Source organism: Haliotis rufescens, unplaced genomic scaffold (assembly GCF_023055435.1).
Source record: "Haliotis rufescens isolate VD_foot unplaced genomic scaffold, xgHalRufe1.0.p SCAF_19, whole genome shotgun sequence".
Taxonomy (NCBI): domain Eukaryota; kingdom Metazoa; phylum Mollusca; class Gastropoda; order Lepetellida; family Haliotidae; genus Haliotis; species Haliotis rufescens.
Window position 1 is genome coordinate 24,181,033 of NW_025963879.1, and position 12,367 is coordinate 24,193,399.

Sequence of the window (12,367 nt, forward strand, 5' to 3'; positions counted from 1 at the left end):
GGTGAATGTTGGAGACAGAAAGGAAGGTACACATACCTTATATAGTAGTTCAGTTTTTTCTAAGCATGTTGGAGGCCCAAGGTGACTCTTCTGGTCGGATGTCTTTACCTTGAGCAAGGGTGTTGTCCTTATCGTCGAACCTGCGAATCCATCTCTACATCAGAGTTTCTTGGCCCGGTTTTGAGAAACAAGTTGCTGCCGCCTGTGTCCCAAACGACCCACGGCAGTTGATAATAATTAAGAAGTGAACACACTGGCCACCGCCAGAATTACACGACAGCTCATAAATAGGTCATTAAGGCGCCAAACGCTTTATCATACCTCCTTGTCAGAATGATGAGATCGGTTTTGTTCACGTGATCTTGATAAAATACTTTATCATACCTCATTGTCAGAAGAATGAATTCTGATTGGTTCACGTGATCTTGATAAAACACTTCACACCTTCATGTCAGACTGATAAAATCTGATTTGTTCACGTGATCTTGATAAAATAGTTTATCACACCTCCATGTCTGAATGATTAGATCTGATTGGTTCACGTGATCTTAATAAAATACTATGTATCCCGCTTTGGAGGATGAATAAATCCCATATACCCCGCCACGAACAAGACAGGAAGTACGTGGATTCCCGAGAGGAAGAATATTTAGACTGTATCATGAGCAGGTGTTTATAACTCTATCAAATAGTGACGGTGGCACGTCACAATGTCAATTTAACTAAAAAACACGAGAACATATGGTAAGGTCCGAATTGTGTGTCACCGATGCGTCCTTTGCGTCTGCTATACACGTTTTTGAAAGCTTTGCTGAGGCCTTGTAACTTTAATCAAACCGATTTTGAGCAAGCGTCGCAGGACGCTCTTTGAAATCTTCGTAGAAAGGGCATGCTCGATTGTACCTCAAAAGTTGTGACACGAAGACACCAAAGACTGGAGCTGCTGGAATATTGTTCGACATAAATGGAAAATGAACTTTTTGAAAGTGGAAGTCATCTCTCTTGTCATACAGTCTTGTGAAGAGTGTTTTGTCACCCTGAATCTATATTCGTCGATCTAAATATAAAACAGGTGAGGCGGTTTCACCGGTCTCCTTTATTTATTTCTAGTTCAGGTTGGTAAATCAGTGGAAGGGAACTTCATTTGTTACCATTATTGAACGATATCATATCATCAACATACCTGACCATATGCGTAATGAAACATACGTATCAGCAAGAAGGGGCGCACCATTGGTGCCCTCATTCTAATTACTGCACCTGACTTATCCGATGTTTTCATGGTTTCAAAGAGACATGTTACCAAATTCTTCAACCTAAATATCTCTCTGGTTATAATGCCATCTTTCGTCCAACGAACAGGAAACAATGGTATTATAATCAAGGAAATTACTGACATGATATATGGAAGATTAAATAAGATCCAAGACACATTAATCCAATCCAGCTTATTTATTCAAACAGGACTGCATCATATGCGTTGCTAACCCTGGGGTCAAATATGGACAATTTTAATTTGTGGAAACCCTGGGGTCAAATATGGACAATTCTGATTTGTGGAAAAAAGGTCCTTGACATGAGATCGCCTATGTTTTGTCAACTCCAACAGAAATTCTAAGTATGAGCAAGTCTTTTACCAAAGGTGTGTAAAGTCTCTATCTACATGTCCTGGGGAAATCTGCTTAGGTCAAATTCTTGCACATGTTCAAATATTTACAAATTGATTCATGAAAACCTCTAAGATAAGCCTTTTCGAAAACCTGTTTTTGCTCATTTCTTGAATTATGCCGATTTTGTGCGGCATTTAAGGCCTTTATCATTCTTTGTCCTTCTGTGGTGTATTTCAGCATTGTCCGATGACGGCAGAATGACAGCCTTGAGTTGCTTACTTCTCGCCATCCTCCTCGGCCGCGCCTATTCCGCCGTCGAGCTGAACGGTGCCGGGGCGTCCTTCCCCGCCGACGTCTACAGAGCATGGCTACCAGCATACAAGTCTTACAGAAGCAGGTTCAGCGCGGTGGAGATGAAATACGAGATTATAGGAAGTGGGGGAGGAAAAGAGCGTATCAAGGGAACGACAGGACCGGAAGTCGACTATGCTGGCTCAGATTCTCTGCTGTCGGAAGAAGATTACGCAAACCATCCCGACCTTCAGATGTTTCCGGCAATGGCTGGGTGAGGGGAAAATGGAAATTTGACAGAAGTAATTTCTATAAACCAAGTTTCAACATAGTTTCTTAATTTACTCAACAGGGGATGAGGTTGAATATGCTGCAGCAATATGATTCTTGCTAACAGAAAATTCAATTTTGATTATACAAAAATAACCTAAAAATGTTCTTTTCCAAGAATCAAGTGGGGCGTTTAGACATTTACTCATTCCCGATGAGTGTAAACAAAGGTTAAAAGTGTGAAAGTATTGAGTTTCATGTACACAAACACATGTACAAGTGATCAACCATTTATATCAATTTTTGTTTTCAGGTCGATAGTAATTGGTTTCTACCTTAAGGGAATATCTGAACTAAACCTTAAAATGGATAATGTGGTGGATATCTACAGTGGTGCCATTCGATGGTGGAATGATTCGAGAATCGCCGACATCAACCCTGGTGTAGACTTACCTAACGAACAGATTATTGTGGTGGCACGCCGAGACAAGTCAGGTACAACTGAGATCTTCACGCGGGCCCTTGCCTCAGTCAGCCAACACTGGGCTGCTACATATGGAGTCTTTTCGAGAGGCGTCGATGACAACGAAAAACCCTTCTACTGGAACGCGTCAGTTGTGACTCAATTTGGGCAAACCAATCGCGGTGTGTCTGGAATTATTCTGTCAAACAAATTCTCCATCGGGTACCTTGTTATGTCGGATGCGGTTACTTCAAAAGTCTCATTTGCCAGGCTTCAGAATAAGGCAGGGAACACGGTTGAAGCGTCTGTCAAGTCAGTGCAAAATGCCATGAATGATTTCGCTAGCGCCTTTGACGAACGTATGACCTTGTCGTTAGCGAATCCAACAGGATTTAATTCCTATCCCATCTCTGGCTACACCTACATCATTGTGAAAAAGACATCCATGACCAACTGTCAATCAGCTATAGAACTAGTTCGTTATGTTGAATGGTTTTACACCACAACTATTCCAAGACAGGATTGCGAGGACCTGTACATGGTACCCCTGTCGGCAGAGGTCTACACGATGACAATGGAAAGAATCATTAAGAAAATCACATGTAACGGCAAGAATGTCTACAGCATGCTCGTGGCCATAGTGGAGGAGGAACAGCTATCACTGCAGACGTGGCGAGTCCCTGTCTACGTCGGATCTCCCCTTCTATTCATAGCTATTATCATCATCATACTGTATCTTGTTAGACATCAGATCCGTCTTCATCAAGCCTTGTTACGAAACGAGTGGCTTATTCGAGCAAGTACAATATCCCTTGGAGTCTCCAATAGAAGTAAGACCTTGGCAGATTCTAGTTCCAGAACAAACAGTAACAAAATTCATCCATCGCTCGGAACATTCAGTGAAGTCTCCTCTGAAGGCATCGGACCAATTGGAACGTTGAAGGTGGGAGAGTGGAAAGGAAAACTTGTCCAATTCCAGCCATTGCCCTTCATGAAGACAACAACCCACCTGTCATCTTCTACTAAACGTGATATTCTGTGGATGAGAGACTTCATTCTCCACGGGAACGTTGTGTCGTTTTATGGATTAACAGATCTTGACGACTGTTTTTCTACAGCAGACGGATACTGCTCGAAACAATCTGTGTACGAACTTCTGAAAAATTCTAGATTTAACATGAACAATAGTATGAAGTATGCCCTCTGTTTGAACATATCAAAAGGTATGCAATACCTACATAAGCAAGGAATCTCCCATGGCCTTCTTACCACTAAATGTTGTTTTCTGGATGACAATTGGACAGTTAAAGTAGGGACATGGTCTTTCGTCAAGCTAGCCAATGACGTGAAAGAGCAGGCAGTTCACCGAGACGTCTTCGGTGCCAATGAATGGGAGATGCCAGAGTTCTGGACGGCCCCAGAAATATTACGATTAGATGTTCAGCCAACCGAGGGCAGCGACGTGTACAGCTTCGCCATTGTCATGCAGGAAATATTTACACGAGAGGCACCGTACGTTGAGCACAGAGAAACACAGACGCCCAATGATGTGCTTCAAGCTGTCATATCGACGTCCATGCGTCCTGTGTTCACCCCCGACACCCCAGTAGCATCGAGGGAGATCATGGAGCGAGCGTGGGAGATGGACCCCATTGGGCGACCTTCGTTCACTGGAATATGCACCATGCTCAAAAACTCCCATCCAAAAAACAAAACGTTTATGGACTGTATGATGAAGGCTCTTGAAGATTATACCAATGAACTTGAAGAAAAGTTACAAGAAACGCAGGTGTGGGATGTAAACTACACAAAGTCCACCGATACTGATAATTACAAAGCTTTACCCGCAGAAATCGCCATGTCGTTCTCAGCTGGAGCTACCCCTTCTCTGGAGAAGTTTGACTCGGCCTCAGTGCTGGTGTCTGTTATACACGACTTTGCAGACATAATAGCAGCCTCGAACGCTCCTGATATTGCTACCATGTTGAAGGATCTGTACATGGCGTTTGATCACGTTTTGGCTGAGGAAAGCGTCCATAAATACGACATTTCTGCTGATTCCTATTTCGTGGTGTCAGGGCTTCCGACGAGGCGAAATGGCCACGCCATTGTCCTTTCGCGAATTGCTCTTGCATTTCTTGTGATTACAAAGTCAATTATTGTCAAACATAACGGCTGTCAGCTTAAGATGAAGATAGGCGTCGCCACTGGGCCAGGAATGGCGGGTGTTCTTGACCCTAAGTTTCTCATGAAGTATACAATATTTGGAAAAACTTCGGGTTTAGCTCGCACTTTCGCCAATGCAACACCGCCAATGACTATACAGATCTCCGAGGCAACATGTTCCGCCATACAGACAACCAGAGAGTTTACAATAATACCTGCGAAGTCGCCAGATGAAAGGGTAAGCTGGTCTTTACCCGCATGTCATAATATAAGGCGTGTGGAAAGGATGTAATTCACTCCGATTTTGTTGAAAATAGTGCATGAGGACTTCAACTTTGTAGCATGTTTGATGGTAGGATGTTCTTGATGATTATTTGTTGTAGTTGACTCTGTGTACACTTCATGCATCCCGTGGTGATTCGGGTTGACACGTTTCCCCAGCAACCTCAGCTTGTCGTAAGGCGCGAGTGGATCGGGTGGTCAGGCTCGATGTCTTGGTTGATTGCGTAGCATCGTACTACATCGTAATAAACATAATCATAATAATAAGATGTCCCTGAATACATTAGTTCAACTTCCGCGAATAAGCAAGCAAAATCATGATATGGTGATTTTGTTCGTATGTTTTTCCTATATTCCATTCTGTTCTTCAGGTAAAAGAAAGAAGTTACTGGTTGATCGGAAGTCGGCAGATATCCAGCACATTTCCCCCGACCTGAGGGGGCACGGGTGGCCCAGTCGTCTAAGGCGCCGCGATTCGCTGTGCAAAGTTGCGTCCCTTGGGCACGCCAGAAACCTATGATTGTGGGTTCAAATCCCGGTTCGCCCCGATTATGTTTCTAGGTTTGTCAGCACCATACCCGTGCTCATGGGTTTCACCGAAGTGGTAAACGTCTGAGACCTGCATCACTTCGGGCTTTCCTCCCAAATTAAGCTGACACGCCACGATATAACTGGAATACTGTTAAAAGCGGCGTTAAACCCAACTCACTCACTAACTCACTCCCCCGACCTGACAACTGTGGTCGTCGTCATCATCATCATCATCATCATCATCATCATCATCATCATCATATCATCTGTTGCAGAAACAACGAAATACAAACGACATACTGACTTACGATAAGTGGATGCTTGAGATTTCCATGAAGAGGCCCCAGGTTTCAGCTTTACTCATGTTAGGATTTGTTAAACCATGAATGACGCTATTATTGTCAGCCTCAGGCGTGATCGATTGAGTCCTTCGGTTTTCGCCCACGTTCCCGAAATCTAATGAATTTTATAACTGTTTGAGATATCATTATCTATTATTACCCATTGTGTTATAAATAACCCATTTAATAAAAATCATATGTGCACGAGTGCAAATATCACTTCACGCCCACTAGTGTCTTGTTTACGTCATCCGGACGGCATTGTTGACGCCATTCGAATCTTGTGAAATATAAGACAGCTACGCGATGAATCGCAAAGAACAATGAAGAACAAAGCGTGGTTTATTTCAAGATAAAACATTGTCCTGTCATGACGTCACTTCTGGTGATTCGATTATGCGCTTGCACATGGATGACGTCATATAATGGACGGCGTTATTTTGTAGAGGGAAGTGTCTGGTAAGTTGTTCTTCAATTACGTAGCTGGGTTACGCAGATAAACGCAGTGGTCGAACGATCGCATCCAAAAGTGGGACAACTGTGGCAATTGGTATTCGGAGAAAAGGTACAGATTATCGACGTGGTGATTGTGAGAATATGCGGGAAATACCAAACTTAAACCACTTGTTCGTAAAATGGACTTGTCCGAAATTTCTTAATTTTGATGACTCATAAAATAAACAACTCCTACTCTTCGGAAGCTTTAGGAATCTTGTCAATAAAAGTTAACCATTCTACATCATCCCGAGGCAAGGGAGTTAATTGACCATAAAAATCTAGCCTTGCCGAACTTTGGTTTGGCTGGATGCCGCCATTTTGTTTGAACGAATGCAAGTGAAATGAGAGGTGGAATCTGATTGGTCAATGGGAGGGACATCGTAGGGACATAACTCGTAATCGCCACTGGTGACGTTACGATCGAGCCCGGAAATTCCGGCCAAGTTCGGCAAGGGTAGAAACTGGACTTTTATGGTCAGTTAACCCCCTTGCCTCAGGAAGATGACCATTCTATGACACATGTTTATCTAAAAGTGTCAAAAAGGAACAAGATGAAAAAATATTCTATATCTTGAATGGACTGTGTAAGACGTGACGATTCATTACATAGACGCTGGCCTGTGACGGGGGTACTAGGCTGTCCGCAGTGGTAGGAGATCTAGAGTGGTTAATTCCGACATTTCTTCATGGTTTAAATCCAATAAAGAAAAAACTATTTCTTACTAAGTACTTACGTAACACTTTCCTGGACAAGTTAATTTATAGATTAAGTCCAAATTACTGTCACTACCTATATTTGGTGTTTGAACGTATTCTTCACGCTCGAACTTTTGGCGTCTTCTGTTGCAGGTATTTCAGGAAGGGACGTCACTTTGTAATTATAATCAAATCAGGAGCAGCATTATCAGACTCAACGATAGTTGTAGTTGCCCAGCAAGTACATAGAAATTTTATAACGATTCCATAGACGACTATTACAGTTTAAAAATAATAATAATTATATTGCACATCTTTGCGCATCGTAATTGATCCTTTTAAGTAGCTTAAAAACTAGATTTTGTGAATTTGAAAACCTACCTGTCAAACCTGACAAGCGTTAATTAACATAGGTCTTGCAGTTAGCTCGCAATATATTTAAAGTATAACTGTCATCTTTTAAATAACAACAAGTAAAGATTTTCGTTGTTATTTGTTAGACTTTTCTTTTAAATCCGTTTTTTTTACAAACTCCATTCACAACTGACCGTTGGGATGGGACATCAAATATGCTGGCGGCGCCACCCCAACCCCAACTGACTGGATAAATTTGCTATCAATTTTCCCTGAACCACAACCAAGTCAGATCGATCTCCTGGTGTAGGATACGTCATGTGTTCAAAACACATCCAAACTGATCTTTCTGCATATCTGCACTGGAACAAATACACTTGATAATCACAAGTAATCAAACAAACAAACCACCACAACGAAACCTTTTTGCAGAACTTATTCACAAACTGACAAAGGAACAAATGTCAACATATTCAAAACAAATAATAAACTAACTCATGTTGAAATCAAGACCCAGCCTTGAGGGAGTTTCAGAATCCCAGAGACAGTCATGTACCTCCAGACCTGTACCACAGGGTTGGTTTGTTTGTTTGTTGTTTAAAGCCACACTCAGCAATATTCCAGCTATTTGACGGCGTTCTGTAAATAATCGAGTCTGGACCAGATAATCCAGTGATTGATATCAAAGGCATCGATCCCCGCAATTGGGATACGATGACATGCATCAACCAAGTCAGTGAGCTCGACCACCCGATCCCGTTAGTCGCCTCTTACGACAAGCATAGTCACGACCAATTCTACCCCGATCTTCACGGGTCCTATAAGATGTCATGATGGGCCATTTAAACATTTCCATAGAGGTGAGGTGAAATGGGGTTTAACGTCGCGTGCAAGATTATTGCACTTATATAGCGACGTATATTATTGATGCGTTGGGGATGAATGACTCCCAGCAATGTTCTTTATACACTGGTGAAAACTAAAACGAAACTCGTTTCGTATATCGCATCTTCTGCAAGGGTAACACATTATTTGTTATCAGGCACGAGGAACATGTGCAAACTTCACCACTAAGTAAAACCTTCACCTGCTGCAAATTAGCAATTCAATAACATATCAATGTTGAATACCTTGCATCAGCTGAGGTTCTATTTAGACTTTACTCTATGTAATCGAAACATGTCGACATCTTGTTTTTCCCCTGTATATTGTACATCAATAAATAAAGCGACAAAACCCTTTCCAATGTCCAATAGAAATCTCTGCATAAAACAGAGTCGATAGTACGATCTCCGACTATTTCTTAAACATGTGTTTATGAATCACTATCAAATACTGATGATACCAGGTGTTCGCGAAAAGGTGAGCGTATCCTGCCCCACTGGCGGGCCACGTCAAAAACACATGCAAAGGCAAGTCAATTGTTCATGTGAAATAACACGGGAACATTTGGTACAAGTCAAAATAGTGAATTGCATCGGACATCATTTTTGTCAGTGATGCGTCAAATTTGGAAATTTCCTCTACATATCTACCATAAAAAAATTTAAAAGCTTTACTGAGGCCTTGAATGTTGTAACCTTGATCAAACAACTTCAGAGCAAGAATCGTATGACGCTCTTTGAAATAAACAAACACTATGCAGTGTCTCTCTTTGTGACGAGAGCTGTGATATAAAAACATCTTGATAGTTGAGTACCTTAATATGAACTTGTGAAAAGCTAGCTGGCTATGACAACTGTTGACAGCTTTGTATCAGGATAATGGAAAAGCATGTTTTAACGTGACACAATGTACAGAAATGTTGGCTGGTGCTGATAATCGTTAATACTTCATTGTATGCAATGGTTCTACAGGTGAAATATTAACGTTTGTGAAATTAATCTGGGCGCCATTGCTCTGGATACTGGGTTTCTCTCTCGATGGAACCAAGGCCGCGGTTTGTTTCGCTGACGGACGATATCGACAACACAGCAAGGCGGAGGTATGTAGCCTCGGGTAACATGGGAACGTACACAAATGGGTGAATTATTGCTAATGGCTGCTGATGTGATACTCGTATGTATACACCATACAATATAGCTCCCTTCCTAATTAGCCATTTCGTTTACTCACGGGGGACAGACCACACACCTCAAACATACAGGAAGGGCTTCCCCAAGAGGCCGAAGAGCCACAGATCTATTAACCATGGATCAATGTTTTTATACACTAATAAAAGATAGCTACGAGATAAATTGCAAAGAATAATGAAGAACGAAGCGTGGTATTTTTTCATTCATTCTGTCATGGCGCCATTTCTTGAGATTCGAATATGCGCTCGCATTTGATGACTTCATGTATTGGACGACGTTATTTTTTAGAAGGAGGTGTCTAGTGAGTTGCTTCCCATAGATGTAGCTGGGCTACGCAGGTAAACGCAGTGGTTGAGCGATCGCATCCAGAAGTGGGAGAAATATGGCATTGAGAGAACAGATACGGATAATCGACATGAGAACTATGAGAATATGCGGGAAATTCCAAACTTAACCAACCTGTTCGTAAAATGGTCTTGTCCGGCATTTACGAACTCGGATTCTCTTCAGCGAGTCATCAATATTAAAATTTGGGTGACTATTTTTAAAGCTTGTACATTTGATCAACACCCTTAAAGAGAGAAATTTAAGAAATAACGACTCGTGGTCGTTGTTATGGTTAAAGAAGTGACGATGAATGGAGGCTCATTAGGATACTTCATTGTAAACGAAAGTGTATCTATGGTCGAAGTTCGTATTGACCGGACATCTCGATACAACCACTTCAGGAACATGGTCATAAATATGGAATCATGGCGATATAATGACATTGATAATCGAAGATGGACCAATCAGTCCTTCAGAGATGTATCACTGCCTCACATGCAGCTATCGATCATTCAACAAATCAATGTGATTCTTTTTTCTAATGGTGTTCGAGATAAAACTGTCATTTTCAATCGTGTATTAATGTGGTGTTAATTCAATATTTATGGATTCTAAAATCCCCATCCATAATACGTAAATTTATGTAATAGCTCACTTAAGTTTCATAGGTGAATGAGTGAGTGAGTTGGGCTTAACGCCTCTTTTAACAGTATTCCAGTTATATCAAGACGTGTCAGCTTAATGTGGGAGGAAAGCCCGAAGTGATGCTGGTCTCAGACGTTTACCACTTCGGTGAAACCCAAGAGGGCGGGTATGGTGCTGACACACCTAGAAACATAATCGGGCCGAACCGGGATTCGAACCAACAATCATATGTTTCTGGCGTGCCCAAGGGACGCAACACTGCACAGCAAATCGCGGCGCGGTGTCCCAAATGATGCGACAAGGCTCTGTAGCCTTCCGACGTCTTATATCGTCATGTTTGTGTTCGTCCAACATGTGTGAGTGAGGGATGTTTTAACGCCGTTTTGAACTTCACCTCAGTCAAATCCCGGCATGTCAGCCTGGGACAATATTGAAGAAAAAAACGGAACTAATACAGACGTTTACCACAAGCGTAGGTATGTGCTGACAAAATTAATAAGGGCAACGTAATCCGGGCGAAACAGGAATTCCAAATCATTCCAACAATTCCAGTGTTCATTTACTTTCTTGAAGAGACGCAACTCTTCACAGCGCTTTGCGACTCCTAAAATGACGGACAACCCGGCCCTTCCCCACCCACCCTCCCAAAATATAATACATATTTGAAAGCAGACTGCTCGGCTCACTAGAAATAAGCCCAGATGCCATTAATGGTGAGCGATATTGTGATTTAAACAGCGTGTGGGGTGTGGTTCTGGTCCTGTCGTAGGCGTCGTGCGATCTCATTCAAGACTTGCTCGGCTCACTAGAAATAAGCCAAGATGCCATTAATGGTGAGCGATATTGTGGTATTTAAACAGCGTGTGGGGTGTGGTTCTGGTCCTGTCGTAGGCGTCGTTCTATCTCATTCAAGACATGTTCTATGGCGAAGAGGCTTGGAGAAACAGCTGACCATGGATATACAGCAGTGTTATGCTGCCTCAAAACTATGTTACAACCCGTGCAACATGTGGACGGATATTGTCTTGCCGCAATGTGACGTCACGTCCCTGCATTTGCACAAAGGGTAGAATATGATCTCGATCGATGTCTCCCCGGTAAGTGATAACTTAACTGATAAGTTTTGTTCTTCAATCAGTTATGAAGCCGCCCATACTTTTTACGCTTCCTCCCCGAACTGACAACGTTGAGTAACGGAAGCGCCGCTAAAATATTCTCCTAAATGTCTATAGACCCTAGCAAGAGCATCAGAGCTCATCTGGGAACTGTTTACTGTCCCAGCCTTGTCATCTGAACCTCAGATGCTGTTTAAACCAAGTAAGGCGTGCCTGACGGTGACGTGGAAGCACATTTGGGCGAATCGCTAGACATCGCGGTCGAATGTTGTGCTCCCACAGCCGGTTTCGTCCGGTTCTGCCACTAATTGGTCCCAACCCAGGAATTATTTTATATCGATTCCGTATTTCACAGCAGAGTTCACAGCATATCTACTGTCGTATCATTCTGTATTTACACTTCGTGAAATTGTTTGTTTGTTTGTTTGTCGTTTAATGTCGCACTCAGCAATATTCCAGCTATATGACGGCGGTCTGTAAATAATCGAGTCTGGACCAGACAATTCAGTGATTGATATGATGAGCATCGAACCCAATTACTTGGATCAATCAATCAATCAGTTTATTCGGTAATAAGGCCTCAGGCCCACGTACATATATATACAAATTAGTTTCACATCAAGTGCTGCATGAAATAATATTTACAGGTAAGAAGAACAAAGACAGATAGCATTTTTAACATAATTGGCTAAGTTCTCAAGGC

At 42.2% G+C, this 12,367-nt stretch overlaps 2 protein-coding genes across 3 annotated transcripts; both read left to right on the top strand.

Annotated features, from left to right (window-relative positions):
• Positions 1-1,867: 1,867 nt before the first annotated feature.
• Positions 1,868-3,660, top strand: LOC124135396 (phosphate-binding protein PstS-like). Its single transcript, XM_048398717.1, has 3 exons — positions 1,868-2,175; positions 2,485-3,464; positions 3,614-3,660. The coding sequence occupies exons 1-3, from the start codon at positions 1,868-1,870 to the stop codon at positions 3,658-3,660; spliced, it is 1,335 nt and encodes a 444-aa protein (XP_048254674.1).
• On the top strand, positions 3,642-6,106 carry LOC125371656 (atrial natriuretic peptide receptor 2-like). Of its 2 annotated transcripts, none has more exons than XM_048398752.1 (2): positions 3,642-5,038; positions 5,889-6,106. In XM_048398752.1, the coding sequence occupies exons 1-2, from the start codon at positions 3,677-3,679 to the stop codon at positions 5,997-5,999; spliced, it is 1,473 nt and encodes a 490-aa protein (XP_048254709.1). In that variant the 5' UTR covers positions 3,642-3,676; the 3' UTR covers positions 6,000-6,106. The 2 variants fall into 2 exon arrangements, with proteins under 2 accessions (XP_048254709.1, XP_048254710.1); XM_048398753.1 differs by lacking the exon at positions 5,889-6,106 and adding an exon at positions 5,454-5,623.
• The last annotated feature ends 6,261 nt before the right edge of the window (positions 6,107-12,367 follow it).

Excerpts from the sequence above, each read along its gene's own strand:
- LOC124135396 (XM_048398717.1), top strand. The coding sequence starts at position 1,868 with ATGACAGCCTTGAGTTGCTTACTTCTCGCCATCCTCCTCGGCCGCGCC. Across the intron at positions 2,176-2,484 it reads ATGTTTCCGGCAATGGCTGG|GTCGATAGTAATTGGTTTCT; the intron begins GTGAGGGGAAAA and ends TTTTGTTTTCAG. Across the intron at positions 3,465-3,613 it reads CCTTGGAGTCTCCAATAGAA|CCATTGCCCTTCATGAAGAC; the intron begins GTAAGACCTTGG and ends GTCCAATTCCAG.
- LOC125371656 (XM_048398752.1), top strand. The coding sequence starts at position 3,677 with ATGAGAGACTTCATTCTCCACGGGAACGTTGTGTCGTTTTATGGATTA. Across the intron at positions 5,039-5,888 it reads CGAAGTCGCCAGATGAAAGG|AAACAACGAAATACAAACGA; the intron begins GTAAGCTGGTCT and ends CATCTGTTGCAG.